The 17233-nt window shown below is 42.0% G+C and overlaps 1 protein-coding gene across 1 annotated transcript in view; it reads right to left on the bottom strand.

Moving 5' to 3' along the window:
• Positions 1 to 2842: 2842 nt before the first annotated feature.
• TSHR (thyroid stimulating hormone receptor) overlaps positions 2843 to 17233 on the bottom strand; it is a 155858-nt gene continuing 141467 nt past the window's right edge. The window contains exons 10-11 of the mRNA XM_045807711.2: positions 7905 to 8093; positions 2843 to 6287 (exon numbers count right to left, since the gene is read on the bottom strand). Of these exons, the coding sequence (XP_045663667.2) occupies positions 4874 to 6287; positions 7905 to 8093 (1603 nt within the window). The 3' untranslated portion in view covers positions 2843 to 4873. The remainder of the gene's footprint in view (positions 6288 to 7904; positions 8094 to 17233) is intronic.

The raw sequence follows: 17233 nt of genomic DNA, 5'->3' as shown, positions 1-17233 counted from the left end.
GATAGGCCGGTGATGGGTAGTAAGGAGGGCACGTATTGCATGGTGTACTGGGTGTTATACGCAAGTAATGAATCATGGAATTTTACATCAAAAACTAGGGATGTACTGTATGGTGACTAACATAATAAAAAATTATAAAAAAAAGTATGCACATGATAAAAAAAAATTCAGCAGTACAGAAGAGTACCAACTGACAATTTTCCATCTGTGTTAGTCTACCTGGGCTGCTGTAACAAAATACCACACTGGTGGCCCAAATAACAGAAATTTACTTGCTCAAAACTCTGAATCTAGAAGTACAGGATTGAAGTGCCTGCAGATTTAGTTTCTGGTGTGGGCTCTCTTCAGTGGCCACCCTCTGACTGTGGACCTTTGTGACTTTTTGTCACCTTTTCTCTGTGAGTGAATGACAATGAAAGAGATCTCTGGTGGCTCTTCCTCTTCTCATAAGGACTTGGTCCCAACCTTATGACCTTGTTTCATCTTAATTACCTCCATAAAGGCCCTGGGTCCAAGTACAGGCACACTGGGGGTTAGGAGGATAACACAATTCAGTGTATAACACCACTCAATCCCTAGTCTCAATTACCAGAGAAAACCACTTTCAGTCAATTTTTTATTTTAACTCTTCTGGTGGTTATTTTCGTAATTCTGTTACATACTTAAATATGTGTTTTTTTAGGGTATAGATATTTAGACACTATAACTTTTGGCTGAATATAATGAAGAATAAGAAATCAGTTGACAATGTTATCTGCTAACTCCCAGCTTTAAAAATTTTTTTGCTAGTATTAACTTTAGCTTTTTTAATTGGTTGACTTTATAACCTTAGAAAACAGACCCCTATTTCTCTCTCTCTCTCTTTTTTTTTTTTTTAAGATTTATTTATTTGTTTTAGAGAAAGAGAGAGAGAGCGCGCATGGAGGGAAGGGCAGAGGGAGAGAGAGAAATGTCCTATTTGCTCACTTTGGTCTTTTTGTGTGTGCTGTTGATGTACAGTTCATTTTTCTCAAATGTCTGGTAATTCTTGTGGTTCACTTATATTTTTGAATGAAAGATAAGGATGGTTAATGTCAGGTTAATGGTGTATATATATTTTCCCCAAGATGCCTTTCCCTGACTGGGGGGGTGATGGTGATGCCTGTGTCAATGTCCAGGCTACGTTTTATGATGCAAAGGCAGAAGTAGGTAAGTGGGCTGGGTCTGCCCCTACCCCAAACCTGGAGCTTGGCCCCATCTACACTGATCACTCATTTCCTTTAAGATCACTTTCTTGATTTCAGCCTGGGGCAAACACTGAATGTGTCAGTTGTTTTAACTGATGTAGTGAGAGGTGATGAGGGGGCCACGTGAGACAGATTTGCAACTCATTACTCTAGTTAGCCCCTCCTTCCTGTGACTTTTAGGCTTCAGGGTCTCTGTGGGACTCTGCAGGGAAGAACACATCCCTCCACAACTGCAGTCTTGTCCAGTCACTGTGTTCCAGCTGCAGCCTTCTCCGCTCTGTTATCCATCAACTCCAGGCCATAGCGTCTCCATCTTTCAGAGAGCCACCAGAGACTTTGGTGTTGTTGGTGTCACTCCTCCTGTTCACAGTATGGTTTTGGCTTGGTCCCATTTTATACTTTTTCACTGTCATTTCAGTGGAATTTGAAATAAGAAGGTTGGTAGGTGCCAGGACTCAGCTCACCCCTCTGAGCTGGAATTTTTCTTTTCTTTTTTTTTTTTAGATTTTATCCATTTATTTGAGAGAGAGTGAGAGAAAGAGCACGAGTTGGGTGAGGGGCAGAGGGAGAAGCAGACTCCCCGCTAAGCAGGGAGCCCAATGTGGGACTCAATCCCAGGACTGCAGGATCATGACCTGAGCCAAAGACAGACACTTAACCAACTGAGCCACCCAGGCACTCTTTCCCTCCCTCCCTCCCTCCCTCCCTCCCTCCCTTCCTTCCTTCTTTTCTAAGATTTATTTATTTATTTGAGAGAGACAGAGAGAGGCATGGGGCAGAGGGAGAGAGTGAATCTCAAGCAGATTCCCTGCTGAGTGTGGAGCCTGACTCAGGGCTCTATCTCACAACCCTGAGATCATGACCTGAGCCGAAATCAAGAGTTGGACACTTAACCCACTGAACCACCCAGGAACCCTGGAACTTTTCTATGTTTTGAAACAGAATGCATTGCTACTCAGTTTTTCTTGCCCCTTTAGTATTCAGGATAAGAAACCCTGTGTGTTGTAATATATTTCCCCCCAAAGACTCTAAGCATTTAAGAGTATTTCTTCTCAAACTGTTATTGTTTTGAATTCTTGTGATTATAGTTTTCATTTTTTGCCCTCACTTTTGCCTTATTGCCACTCATATGGTGCTGTTCTGAATTACACTCTTTTCCTCTAACTGGCTGCTTCTGATATAAAGTAGATTATCCCTAAAGCAAGAGTCAGTAAACTTTGAGGGTGTTTTGAGAGACACTCCTTTGGGCAACATGTATAAACTTCAGGGCATGAATTTTGTGACATCTATTGTGATTGGCTTAAGGCCATTTACCCTTAGTGATTTGGGTCTATCTTTAGATAATTGAAAGCTGCTAGATAAATTAAACTCTGGCCAAGTATTATAGATTTGTCATCTTCATTAGAGCACTATTTAAATTCCTAATGTCAATAATAAGCATATTATTTCTCTTAGCCATCACTGCCTGTCAATGGATCATAATTCAATTCATCATGAGTAAATTTTTCACATAAAGACCATTTATAATCAGGATACAATTTTATACTTGTTATTGATACTCAACAATTTATTTATTAATATGAATAAATTAGCAAATTTGCCAATTTTTTTCCTGTTTTGAGTTATAACACAGATAATGATAACCCTAAAAGAAGCTCACAAATTGCAAAAGCATTACTGTAGGACTCAGCACAATCATTTCATAGGAAGAAAATTTATTTCATGTTGTGAATGCAAATTTTAGTAATAATTGTGTTGAAGTTACTTTTCTAGGACTGTTTCCAAAGTGTTATTTCAACTACTCAAGATAAAACACATTATTTATCAGGATGTAATATTTTAGAACATCACAGGTGAGAAACACATGCCAAAAAATAACACAACTGTTTAGTTTCGTTAGTTACAAGTGAACGGGTGGATAAGTCATGATTTCAAGTGTGTGTAATATTTCTATGAAGACGTCCACGTCTCAATGATAATCAGAAATGGGTGTTGCTATGGGGATATCCTAGGTGAGTCAGGGGGACCATCTTTGGGGGCCCATTGGGCCCACTAACGCCACTCCACAGACTTAAAACAACAAAAGCTTTGAATTCCTTGGTGTGCTTCATGAGCACTGAGAAGCAAATGCCATCTCTGTTTGGGACGAAATTGAGGGGCTGTTTTGACAAATAATCTGGAGAGTCCATCTGTGGATAAAGACTGATCTTAACCATTTTAAGTAAGGGAGCACTGTTGGGGAATAGAGATTACGTCCAATGATCAACAGGTTGGAAAGAGCTAGCAGTTTCAGAGAGAAGAAACTTCTCTTGATAACTTTAGTGTTGCTTGAAGTGTTTGATAGCTTTAGTGCTGTATCGTGGGTTGGAAACAAGTAAGTAAAGAAATCAATCCCTGAAGACAAGTTAAATGTTTTCAGGTGAATCTGCACAGTGAAGTAGTAACTCTGAATAACCAAAATTTGCAAAGCTAGCTTTTATTCTATTATATGAACCGATCTGCTTTTGGCCTGATAATTGTAGCTGTGTAGAACTGGTAATTCGATGAGTGATTCACATCCAGCCCAGTATGATTCAGACATCATAACCAAAAAGGAAACAGAAGAAATTTCCTGGGTCATATGTCTAGGCTCCAAAGAGAAAGAGATGGCAGACTTACACGATAGGAAAAACTGATTCTTCTTTCTTAGTGCTTTTCTTTTTGGTCATGAAAACATGTTTTAAAGGAAAGGGATATACGTAGAGTTTTAAAATTGGAAGAGGCCATCCAGCTTTTTCATTTCTAGACTTAGAAGTGGCCCAGTGATTTGCCCAAGGGCAAGCAGTTACCGTGTATCCAGGCTGCTTTATTAATCAATGGGTGATTTAGTGTGCTCTGCTCATAATTCCCACTTGCTGCTACTTAGAAATATTTCTAGAGTTCACGTCTTTTATTCTGTGAGAGTAGCCAAGAAGAACAGTTCTTAGTTTGCTCAGCCACATAAGCTGAAATATTGCCAGTTTTTTTTTTTTCCTGGGCAACACATAATAGTTGGGTCATATCAGGTAGATCCTTGTGAAGAGATGATTAATAGTTTCAGAGTCTGAAAAAACAACTCAAAGCTAAGCCTTCCCCTCCTTCACCTCATAATAGCTGCTCCATGCATGTATCCTGTTGGACTTTTCAGTTTTGAGGAATTCACATTGTCTTTGGTTGTATCCGGGAACATGAAGGCGGACCAAGCCAACATGGGGCTAATTTTATCTTGTGGTCACCAACTAAGTTAATAGCATTTGCCATTTGCTGAATCTTTAGTATGAAACGCTAGCTACAAGTGAGCAGCTCAATGCTGACCTGGTTGAGCCGACGTCTGTTGAGCATCTTACACGATGTTGTCACTGCAGTTAGCGTCAAGCAAGTTTTCTAGAAAGTGTCCATTATTTTGATATCACTTGGGATTCAGACATGCTGGTAGCCTCCCTTCCTTCTGGGAGGTAATGATTCAGTGGTAATGCTATCCCTTCTCCAGAGATGAACTTTTGCCCCAAGAAACATCACGTGCACAAGGGTTAGGTCAGCTGTCTTGTGTATGTAATGGGTTCAAATACATGTTCAAGAAACCAGCCTTTTAGAAGTTCCCCTACCAATGCGAGTAGTGTAGGGTCAGCTCACAAAACTGTTTGGTTATACTCTTTTGGGATTTGGCCCTGCTTATTTGGGGTTAGATGGGAGTTTTCAAGCAGTTCATAGTCATCCTGCACATTGGGGAGACTTTGCCTCATATCCCGGGTAACCTTTTGGATCTGAATGCCAGTGCTGTTCTTTGGAGAAACCCTCTGGCCCCGGTATGCCTGAGCCTGGCGTTTACAGATGCCAAACTTGCTGAGCAGGATAAATACATCCCTCTGGAAGGCCTTCGTGAAAATAGCGTAGAGAAATGGATTGGCACAGGAGTTAAGTGGATAGAAGAGAACCAGCAAGATTTTGGAGTTGGTAACGGTGATGAGGGGCTTGTTCATCAGTGCTGACAGAGCGTAGAATGAGATTGGGGCCATGCACATGAAGTCAGTGAAGATTAACACAGCCATCCTTTTGGCAATTTTGGTGTCTTTGTCCCCCGGGTTGTACTGGGGATTTCGGACTGTGATGTAGATCTTCACGTAACAGGAGCAGACAATGATAAAGGCAACAATGTTGAGCAACAGAACAAGGATAATATATGCCAGGGCAAGAGGTGTCTCAGTGTCCATGGGCAGGCAGATGCTGACCTTGGCATAGCTGCTTATTCCCACCAAAGGGAGCAGGGCGAGCAGGAAGCAGCAAACCCAGCCCCCAACCATGATGGCATATGCATGCCTGAGGCGGATCTTCCGGTCCAGGCGCATGGCGAAGGTAATGGCATACCAGCGCTCCAGCGTGATGACTGTCAGTGTATACACTGACAATTCACTGGCAAAGACGGTGAAGAAACCAGCTGTGTTACACCCAGGGCCTGTCTGCCAGTCGATGGCATGGTTGTAGTACTCAGAGTGAGTGTAGAGGTCTACGGAGGCGATGAGGAGCAGATACATCCCCATGCAGAAATCTGCAAAGGCCAAGTTGCACATGAGAAAGCGCGGGACAGTCAGTTTGTAGTGGCTGGTAAGGAGGATAATCAGGACAAAGACATTGCCCAGGAGAGCCAGCAGACTAACAAACCACACCACGATTCTCAGGAATTTGTAGCCCATTATGTCTTCACAGGGGTTGAACTCATCTGACTTGGGAGTACACACCATGTCTTCATTGCCCCCACACACAGTGTAGTCATAATGGCTATCAAAGGCCTGTAGGGTCTCTTCCTGAGGATTCTTTAGCTCCTGACCAAAACCGAGGATCTCATCTTCTTGTTCTTCAAAGAAGAGGTAATAATGAGAGTTGCTGTGGGTATCCTGGAATTTGGAGTTGTCCTTGTACCCAGCATGGCTGTCACCCAGATACTCTTCATACTCCTGGTCAAAGGGGCCATTCAAAGCATTCACAGATTTTCTCTGACGCAGACTCCGAATACTGCTCTCATTACACATTAAGGACTCAAGGATTCTGCAAGGCAACAGAAATAAGTCACTGCTTGCCGAAAACCCCTAATGGTCCCCATAACACTTAGCAAAATAGGCTGAATATTTACTACGATCTACATGATTTGACAAGATTCCTCATGACCTAGTCAGGCCTGTTTCTCCTACATCATTTCCTATTACCCACCCCACCCCACTCAAGTGTCCCTTTCTCAGAGAGGCCTTCCCTGATCTCCCTAAATAAATTGTCCTACCTTATGTTTATTTCTTTTATAGTAATATCTGATATTTTCTTATTTGCTTATTTTCTGACTTCCCCTACTAGAGTGTAAACAAAATGCAAGAGGGCTCTTGTCCGACCTATTCATTGCTATGGGATAGGACAGTGCCAGCCACATAGTACGTGCTCAATAAATATTTATTGAACAAATAAATGGATACTATCATGCAGGCATGCTCATGAAAGTGAGATTTCATTTTTCACTAGCCCACCATACTGACATCACAAAGGATTCTTTAACTTGCTTCAGCTACTGTGATGTTGATTTATCTGTTGTGCTCTAGTTAAAATGTCCAATGGACTGCCTATTCCAAACTGTTTGGAGGTTAATGAGAAATCTGGGCCCTGCCCTTGAGGTCCGCTTTAGCCTCCCACCCATCCCTGGTCCTTTTCTAGCCAGGGACACATGGCATCAGTTATCAAGCCTGCTATCACCAGCCCCCTACCCCACTTTTGGCTTTCTGCAGGTGTTAGGCCCATACTGGCTTTCTTTGCATAGCCATTTAACTTTCCCTTTTGTTTCTTCCCCCACAGTTAGATCCCAGTTTATTTCTGACCGCAAATATGAGTCAGCAAGCCAGCCTGTAGATATTGTATAGACACTGAGAAGAAGTGAATAAATGAGAAATGAAGGTGGTGATGGGACAACGGGATTACACGAGACGCAAGGGGGAATAAAGCAGAGTAAAAGTGTAGGTGAAGACAAGATGCAGAGAAAGCGTGGAGAGAAGAAGGCTGTCCCTCCTTTGCAGCTTGCAAGCAGCCTGATAAAATAATTCATAACACACTGATATTTATCGAGAATTTAAAATATTCCAGGTCATTGCAATAGGTGTTTTCTATTCAGTTTCTCATTTAATCTTCCCAAAACCTCTGTGAATGATGACATTACAATCTCCATTCACAGAGGCTCAGGGAAGTTAAGTAAGTAGGCTGAAATAACACAACTAGAAAGTGGCAGAGCTCAGGTACAAAGCCAGCTGACTCCAAAGCCCACACACAGGTAACCAGTAAGCTGTGACATTTGCAAAGTCTTAATTGCTTGTGTTTCTAAGTTTGTCCTCATTGTTGTGGCATCTAATATGTGTTGAATCTGGAGACTAGGAATCGTGCAGTATAATCTCTATGAGATTCTACACGAATCCCACACCTCCCTGCTGTGATCCAGTGACATTGGTCTTATTTCTCATCTGCAGTTACTTCGAGTCTGCAGGGGCATTGTGTCCTATGGAGTTCATGTTTCTTATGGATGCTTTAATTCTTTCCACCTGGCTTTCAAACCACAGACCTTCCCCAAACCCAGAAATTACTTCAACTTCCACCAAGACCTCTTGTCACTTATTCCAGACACCTGCCATTTACCCTCTGATTTTCTTCTGATTCTTAAAAGCACAGCAGTGGCTCGGATAAGAAAGGTCGGCCCGTGTGAGTTGAAGGAAACTCAAGGAAAGTGGGAGTTTCTTTAGAGTCCATGTGTTTCTTGCTATCAATTCCTTCAAGTGCTCCAGGCCTTTGGATGGCAGGGCAGTGACACTGGTGTAAGAGACGTCCCTGGGAAGGAGAGAACACAGATCTGGTGAGCAGCCAGAGCCTTCTACTTCTTGACCAGATGGTCAAGTGAGCCTGAGATTAATAGGGGCTTGCTCCTTTCTGCTCTCGAACATAGACTCAGTTCTTTAGATCCTGCCAGTGGTCGAAGGAGGGCTATTTGGCTTCTCAGTTGATATGTTACAAGGGACTCCCCATTTTTACTACTTGGAATTCCGGTATGCATCAATACAAATAACAGTTTAGCAGATATTTTATTTATTGCAATAAACGCAAACTCTTGGAATCAGAGATAGATATCAATTTTGCTCCAGAAAATTACACCACATAACTACTAAAGGGTCTCCAGAGGCAAGAGAAATATATTTGAACAGGCTTAAACGGGACTGAATTGCTCTCAGTCTCTCTGAGGACTAGGGATTTGGGATTAATAAACTGCTCACTGATATGGACCAACACTAGTATCATGGAAATCCTTCTAATGATGCAGAATTTGGGAGTTATACCAGTTACATGGTGAATTCATGACTGAGAACAAACTCCCCAGAGTTTCTTTAGAAGGCTATAAGTGTATTTCATGGAAAGAAAACTCCAGTATTTATACTAATAATCTAAGATTATTTAGATTAATAATCTGAGAAATGAGATTTAAGATACTTCTAAAAACAATGGGGAGGGTGGTGAAGCTGGGAACATAGACATTAGTGTTAATTACTAAAGTAGAATTAATTCACATTGCAGTGTGACATTTCCTGTTCTTTTCTCAGTCCCAGAGAGTCCAGGTTATATGTTTTACTCCATCATTTTTACTTGCATTGAATAATAGCTTGAATAAAACCATGAATATTTAACCTAATATCTCTCATTTTGTATTTTATCAATTAAAATATTCACTAAATATTCTTATATTTTACATATTTTATAATGTTTACATTTTTTAAAGGCTTTATTTATTTATTTTAGAGAAGGGGAAGGGGTAGAGGGAGAGGAAGAGAAGCAGATTCCCTGCTGAGCGTGGAGCCCAATGATGATGCGGGCCTCGATCTCACGACCCTGAGATCATGACCTGAGCCAAAAGCAAGAGTCTGACGCATAACTGAATGAGGCACCCAGGCACCCCTGCTTTACAATTCTTTAATAATTACAATTTAAAAATGTTTAATATAATTAGTAGTATCTTCTTAGCAAGAAAATGCCAGTATTTACAGCTTTTTCCTCCATATCGTTGTAATTTGACTTAGCTGGGATTTATATACTCACAGTTCAAGGCTGCTAGAATTTGCTAGTCGTTTTTTATAAACATGAAGCTCTCACATCAAGCTCATTCTTATACAGAACAGTGATTCTCAGGGAAGGGTGTCACATTTGCTATTCTATTTTGTATGTACTTTAAAAATTCTATAATTTAGCATTTCCTAAACTTGCCTGGTGGTAAGAATTACCCTTGGCTCTTATTACTATGTGATCCCAGGTAATTTTTAACATTAAGCAAGTACGTTTGGGAAACTGGCATGAATGAACAACTTTCCTGTAGTTGCTAAGAGCTGAGGGATTTTGGAGCCAGCCACAAATGCTGTTGGGAAGTAAATGAAGCTAGACGCTGCTCTCCTGCCTCATCGGTCCTTTTGATGCAGCATTTTCTCTTTTAGCCATGCTGTCTTCGAGGGGTTGCCATCTTTCTGCCTTCAGCTTTCTGAAAGCAACTTATGTGTCTCTTTATCCAGTGATGCTTTCATGTCAGTGAAACAAGAGAGCATCTCTTGGCTCATTTTCCCTGCTTTGCTGTCTGTTGGATACACTGATTGCGTGTGTTCATCTGAGAGTTTATCCTTCCAAGTACTGTGTTTGCATTTTAATAAATGTTTCTTGAGAGAACACTTTAGGAACCATTCCAGTTACTGACCTCCACACCAAACACCCCAAAACTAAGTGGCATCAAATGACAATCTTTTTATTATTAGCGTAGCTCTTTTGGGTCAGGAATTTGAACAGGGCATGGCAGGGATGGCTTCTCTCTGCTCCGTGATGTGTGGGGCTCAGCTGGGAAGACTTGAAGGCTGGGGCAAGTTAGTGACTGGGCTTGATATTATCTGCAGACTCCTTCCCTTGCATGTCTGGGCCAGAGTTGAGATGACTCAAAGCTCAGCTTAGCTGGGACTGTTAATGTGGCTTCCCCATGGGTCTTGGGCTTCTCATATCATGGCGGTCAAGTTCTGAGAGGGGGCATTTTGAGAGGAAGCATCTGTGGTGTCCCAAGAGAACTAGTAGATTTAAAGGTGGGGAACATGGAACCCATTTCACAATGGGAGGAGTGTCAAAGAATTTTGGGCCTTATTTTAAAACTTCTATAGTGATCCAAGTGGTGGGGATAGATAACATTGAGGCAGATATTTGGTGAAAACTGGCAATTTACCACTCTGCAAATCATTGTTTCTTGTTGAGGCACCAGCCTGGACCAGCATCAGAATTACCTGCAATACAGACTCCTGAGCCACGACGCAAACCAACTGGATTAGAATCTCTGATGGTAGGGCCCAGGAATCTGCATTATTTTATTTTATTTTTTTTAATGATTTTTTATTATATTATGTTAGTCACCATACAGTACATCCCTGGTTTCCGATGTAAAGCTCGATGATTCATTAGTTGCGTATAACACCCAGTGCACCATGCAATACGTGCCCTCCTTACTACCCATCACCGGTCTATCCCATTCCCCCACCCCCCTCCCCTCTGAGGCCCTCAGTTTGTTTCTCATAGTCCATAGTCTCTCATATTTCATTCCCCCTTCTGATTACCCCCCCTTTCTTTATCCCTTTCTTCCCCTACCAATCATCCTAGTTCTTATGTTCCATAGATGAGAGAAATCATATGATAGTTGTCTTTCTCTGCTTGACTTATTTCACTTAGCATTATCTCCTCCAGTGCCGTCCATGTTGCAGCAAATGTTGAGAATTCATTCTTTCTGATAGCTGAGTAATATTCCATTGTATATATGGACCACAACTTCTTAATCCAGTCATCTGTTGAAGGGCATCTCGGCTCCTTTCACGATTTAGCTATTGTGGACATTGCTGCTATGAACATTGGGGTGCATATGGCCCTTCTCTTCACTACGTCTGTATCTTTGGGGTAAACACCCAGTAGTGCAATGGCTGGGTCATAGGGTAGCTCAATTTTTAACTTTTTAAGGGACCTCCACACTGTTTTCAGGAATCTGCATTATTTAAGATGCACTCTAGGTAATTTAGAATCTCACTTCAATTCCTCAGAACATTTTTATGAAGCAGGTGGATATTAAAGCTGAGACAAAGAAAAGGAGGCATGTTATATCCAAAGAGATTCAGCAAACAAAGAGTGGAACCATAACTGTAATTAGGAGCTTGAGTTTGGGTTCAGTGCACTAGGAACTTTTCTCTACCCCCTATCATCAGGTCTCTGGAGTCTTTTGTGAACACAGATCCAGGTGCAGCAATCCTCCAGGGCCTCATTAGGAATCTGGGAGGGAGGAACTGATTCCATGGTTTGTCTGAGTGTCTTTAACAAACGTATCTCAGGGGCGCCTGGGTGGCGCAGTCGTTAAGCGTCTGCCTTCGGCTCAGGGCGTGATCCCGGAGTTCTGGGATCGAGCCCCACATCAGGCTCCTTTGCTAGGAGCCTGCTTCTTCCTCTCCCACTCCCCCTGCTTGTGTTCCCTCTCTCGCTGGCTGTCTCTGTCAAATAAATAAATAAAATCTTAAAAAAAAAAAACAAAAAAAAAAACAAACGTATCTCAGGTGGCCTCCAGTTGGGTCCCAGTGGGGCTGAATTGGGAGAGTGCTTGGACAGGCATGGAGAAAAGCAGGTGTTGGAAAATGTGTGTATAACTTATGATTGAGACATCTATAACATAATGAGAACTGGGCATGTAGTAGGTGTTCGATGAATGTCAATTCCTTTCTTGCCCAATTTCGGGTTTATTTCAGCACAAGTCAGAAACAAGGAACCCGGCAAATACAGCTCCAGGCCAGATCTTGACTGGTATATCCAACTGCTTATTTGACATCTCATCTTGGATGCCTCCTGGGCAACTCCACCCTAACAGGTCCATCCCAAACTTAGCTTTTGATCTCCCAGCCCCACCTAACCTATTCCATTTAACCTAGGGAAAAAAACCAAAAATCCTCTCTCCCCAAATCCCAAATCCATGTAATTGCTTCTCCAGTGTAAGCTCTCTAGCTTACACTGCAATAGCTTTCTTGTCTACCCTCCTTCCCTTCCAATGCATCCTCCACACAGCAGCCAGAGTAGTCAGACATAATATAGGGGTTGAGTAAGGTCGCTCTCCTGCTTAAAAGCTTTCAGTGACATCCCAATGTACCATGAATAACATTTACTCTTCATACCATGCCCTGTAATGTCCTGAAGATCTGGCCCTTGCCTACACCTCCAAGCTCATCTCAGGGACCTAAGGCCCCTTCTGCCCAAACTGGAATCTATCTGGAGCCATCTCAGTCCTCGCTGGCATAAGCCACTTGATGTAGCTCTGACTAGCCATTAGGCCTGCTGTTAACCTGAAGTGCTCCTGAGCTGCTATGCTTTCCTGATGCAGGCTGCTCCACTCCTGCTACTTTGGTATTTTATAGAGTCAAGCAAGGGGAACAATTGCTTTTTCCCCTTTTTTGGGATTTAACCTTTCTTGCAGAGATCTACAATTTTAATCAGATAGTCTGGCTGCTATCAGAAAGGCAGGTAGTTCTGTTATACTTGAAAATGGTTGTAGCACTTCCTCTCCACTCAAAAAATCCCAACTAGGATGATTCTTCCCTCCAAGCCTACTGGTGTTTATTTCCTCTTTTCTCTCCACCATCTTCTAGGACTTGTGTTTTCATGGAGTATCTCTTGCCCTTGCCCAACGTTTATGCCAAGAATGTCTATAGTAAGATGCAATTGAACTACACCCTCTAATCAGATGTTAGCTTAGCTGTTTATATGTCTGTAGCTGTCTACAGTCTCATGGTTCTCATTACTACCACCTTAGTTTAGGTCTGAATTACATTTTGCCTGAGCTGTGTGAAAACTTCCTGATTGGTTTTAGAACCCACCTTCAGACTTAAGACAGAATGTTCTTTCTAAAACTTGGATCTCATTGTATTGCTTTCCAGTTTGAAGACTGTTCTGTTCACTGCCATATTTTTGGCACTTAGGCTGGTACTTGAAAGACAGAAGGTTCTGAATACATAATTGTCAGATGCTTCATTTTAAGAAGAGCTTTCATGTTTTCCTTTCCTTTTTAAAAGATTTATTTATTTATTTATTTGAGAGAGAGAGAGAGGGAGCATGTGAGCAGGGGTGAGGGGCAGAGGGAGAGAGAGAATCTCAGGCAGACTCCATGCTGAGCACAGAGCCCTAAATGGGGCTCAATCTCACAACCCTGAGATTACGACCTGAGCTGAAACCAAAAGTCAGACACTTACCCTACCATGCCACCCAGGCACCCCTTCTCTTCCTTTTTTATAGTGTATTTGAAGAAGCACACATAATGTTTAGAAGCATAGCTTTTAAATTCCGACTATCTGGATTTGATTCCTGGCTTCTGCACTTACTATCAGTCACTGAAGCCTTTTGTGCATCAGTTTCTTCATCTTGGCTTTGTTAAACAATAACTGACAGCGTGTTCTCAATAAATATCTATTGTCATTATTGTCATTATTGCTATGAGAAATGTTTTCCCAGATTTATCTCAGGTCACTAATGGTGGCTTTGTTAAAAGTTCTCTTCTGTTCCCTGAAATGTGTTTGGCTCCCCCAGACTCATTTCCACCCCCCTGGTTTATCTTGGTTTCGATCTTTCATGGTATAAGCATTCTTTGACTGGTGATCCTAGGTTGCACGTTCATGCTTAAGAGCGAGACCGAAAATCTGATTGGGAGCTTGTCCACTGGCAGACTCTGCTTTAGGGCAGTTGTGTGGGGGAGCTAGTCATTATGCTGTTGGACCCTAAAATGCCATAATATGGAAGTCTCTTTTGTTTTAGAGTTTTTCAGATTCTTCAGGAAACAGACTTTAAATCTCTAGCTTAGAGGGGAGGTACTCTTGACTGCTGGCATTTTGCATGAAAAGGGCAGTGGGGTAACATTTCCAGATGTAGACTTTCAATAAATCCTGTCTTTAGTCCCATGTCTCATTTTTGCCACATGCCACACCCATCACCCCCCCCACCCCGCCCCGTCCCATGCCCTTCAGATGTTCTGCAGGCAAGGCAGCTACCTCCAGATACATGCTTCCGGTGACTAGTACTCTTACATTCACCTTCCTTCTCCTCTGCCTTTTTTTCTTTTAGAGTTCTGTAGCTCGCCAGACCATCCATATATCCTCATCTGTCCTCTCTGTCCTTGTGGACTTATGTGTATTAAAAATTCCTTTCCAATTTTTTTAGGGGTCTCTTAGGAGGGAGAGGAAATAAAAGCTTAGGTTCAATGTATTACTCTTAATCATTACTCCATTTAGCATGTATACCTGCACAAGAGCTTAGAACAAATACTCGTTGAGTGCTGAGTCAGCCAGATGACTGGACAACTAAACAGTTTCCCATCTCTGGAGTTGATGGAGAGAAAGAGCCTCAGTCTGCCGAAAGCCCCGAACTCAACCAGGCAGGGATCACTTTAAGCTGTTTGAAATTGTATCTTTCCTCATTCACCAAAATTTTTATTCGACCACTTTGAATCCAGGATTTATTAATAGTGTACCTTCTTTTCTAAAATAAAACTTTCAAAATGTAGAATTAAAAATTTTGTTTTCCAAGTGAGAGAATATGGAGAGTAGCTATCAGCAATAAAGGGATCTGAAATGATTTGCGAGTACAGCCATATGGAGGGAAACCTGCAATCTGGAGTGCTGCCCTCTCTCTTAGTGACCTGAGCACTTTCCACAAAGGGCTCATCAAGTGATGGGCTCTGAGCTTCCTGAGAATTTGTCTCTAGCAAGTATTTACTCACAAAACAGAATGCAGCTGAGCTCAGCCTGGCAGACAGTTGGAAGCCTAATTGTCTAGCTCATGGGAACCATCTCAAGTGAAGTGTCTAATGAAAGTAACAGGACATGAATTTGGAGAGGGTGAGATCTGCAGGGTTATACACAGGGCAAGAATATCACGGAGTCTGAATGATGCCAGGAAGACAAAAAACAGCCAATTGATATTCGATGTCATACAAAGAACAAATTGCTCCTCAAGCAATTATGTACCCTAACATCCCCAAACACTGGAACAAATTCCATTTTTGTGAGATGTATTGTCATTATTATTTAAGATGAACCTTTGATGACTTCAGTTGCAGTGAAGTAAGCACTACTTAGCTTGCCAGTGCTTCGGTAGCAATTGCAGGTCTCTTATGTTTGCTTGTAATAAATGTGGGCTTTTTTCTAAAGGTCAATAGGCAGAAGCTGACCCATTAGAGATGTGTAGTCACATTTGCAAATTGGTAGATGAAATGCATCTAAAACAGAAAGAAGATTAATTTACTGCTTAAAAGGCAGTTTAACTAATTTATTAATGCTGACTCAGAAATACATTAAGGGATTAAAAGTTTTGCATTCATGAGAGTGACCCTGATTAATTATAAGGATTTAAAAACATGATATGAATTTATTCAACAAATAGTTATTGATTGCTTTCTACATATTGATCTCTGATGCTAGGAGCTAGGGCTATAGCAGTAAACTAAACAGGCAGAAATTCTTAATCTTCTCATGCTTATATTCTAGTGGAAAGAGAGGGACAATTGAAAAAAAAACACAGAGTATATTTGATAATAATAACTATGGGGAAAAGGAATACGGAAGAGGAAAGGAAGAGCTCAAAAGTGGGGGTGCAATTGGGGAGGGTGTCAGGAAAGGCCTCAGGGAGGAGATAGTAGAGCAGAGGTCTGAAGGAGGTGAGGGAGAGAAGCATGTTGATATATGAGGCAAGAACAACACAGGCAGACATGCCAGCTAGTGCCAAGGCCCTGAGGTGAGAGTGTACCTGCTGTGTTTGGAGAAGCAAGGAGGCCAGTGTGGTGGGGGCTGAGACAGCGGGGGAGTAAGAAACATGGAAGAAGTCCGAGATGTAATGGGGAGCCAGATTATGTGTGCATAGTAGGCCATCAGAAGGACTTTGTCTTTTTATCAGAGTGAGATCGAGAGTCTTCAGAGGAACGGTGTAATTGGACTTATTTTAAAAGGATCAATCTGGCTATTGCTTTGAAAGTAAACCAAAGAGAGCAAAGGGTGGAAACAAAGAGACCAACGATAGAGAGGATGGTGCCTTGGACCAGAGGGGGAGCACTGGAGATGCTGAGAATGGCTGAAGTTTGTATAGATTTAAAAGGTACAGCCAATAGAACTTTCTCATGGATTGGATATGGGTGGGAAAGAGGGGAGTCAAAAATGACTCTGAGATTTCTGGTCTGCAACTAAAAGAATAGAGTTGCCATTTCCTGAGATGGGGAAGTCTGCAAGTGAGGCAGGTGTGGAGGGAGAGATCAGGGCCTCAGTTTTGGACAGGCTGAGTTTGAGATGCCTGTTAGACATCCAGATGGTGAGAGTAATAAGCATCATGGAGGAACACAGTGCAGGGAAGTGCGATGAAGAGTGGTGGGCAGCTTGCAAATTTAAATAGGGTGTTCAGGGAAGACCTCAACGAGAAGATAACTTTTAAGCAAAAACTTGAAGGAGGTGAAGTAGCAAACCTCTTGGATATCTGGGGAAAGAGCCTTCTATATAGAGAAGACAGTGCACAACCCCTAAGTGGAACTGTTCAGTGTGGCTGGCGTGGCGTGATGAGGAGGGAAGAAGTAGGAGGTGGAATCAGAGAACAGGTCATGGGTAGGAGGCTGTTACAGCGATGTCTTTGAATGCTATTTGTGAGGACTTTGGCTTTTTTCTGAGGAAGATGCTAAAGACCTGGACAATTTTAAGCAGAAATTTAAGAAAATAGTCTAGCAAAGTTGGAGAACAAGAGATGCAGAAATAATCCCATGTGAGAGGGATTAACCTCGTGTGCAAGGAAGCGATGGTGTTTCTGGTTTAGTTAGTGCTGGATTTGCATTCTAGAACCATCACTTATGTCCACGTGACCTCGGGAACTTACCTAACATTTCTGCACCTCCGTTTCTCATTCGTTAA

The sequence above is a fragment of the Ursus americanus genome, chromosome 26 (genome assembly GCF_024610735.1).
Source record: "Ursus americanus isolate L20-20 chromosome 26, mUrsAme1.1.p, whole genome shotgun sequence".
In the NCBI taxonomy this organism is placed as follows: domain Eukaryota; kingdom Metazoa; phylum Chordata; class Mammalia; order Carnivora; family Ursidae; genus Ursus; species Ursus americanus.
The sequence above is the reverse complement of the archived record's forward strand: the minus strand, read 5'-3'. Positions and strand labels throughout refer to the sequence as shown.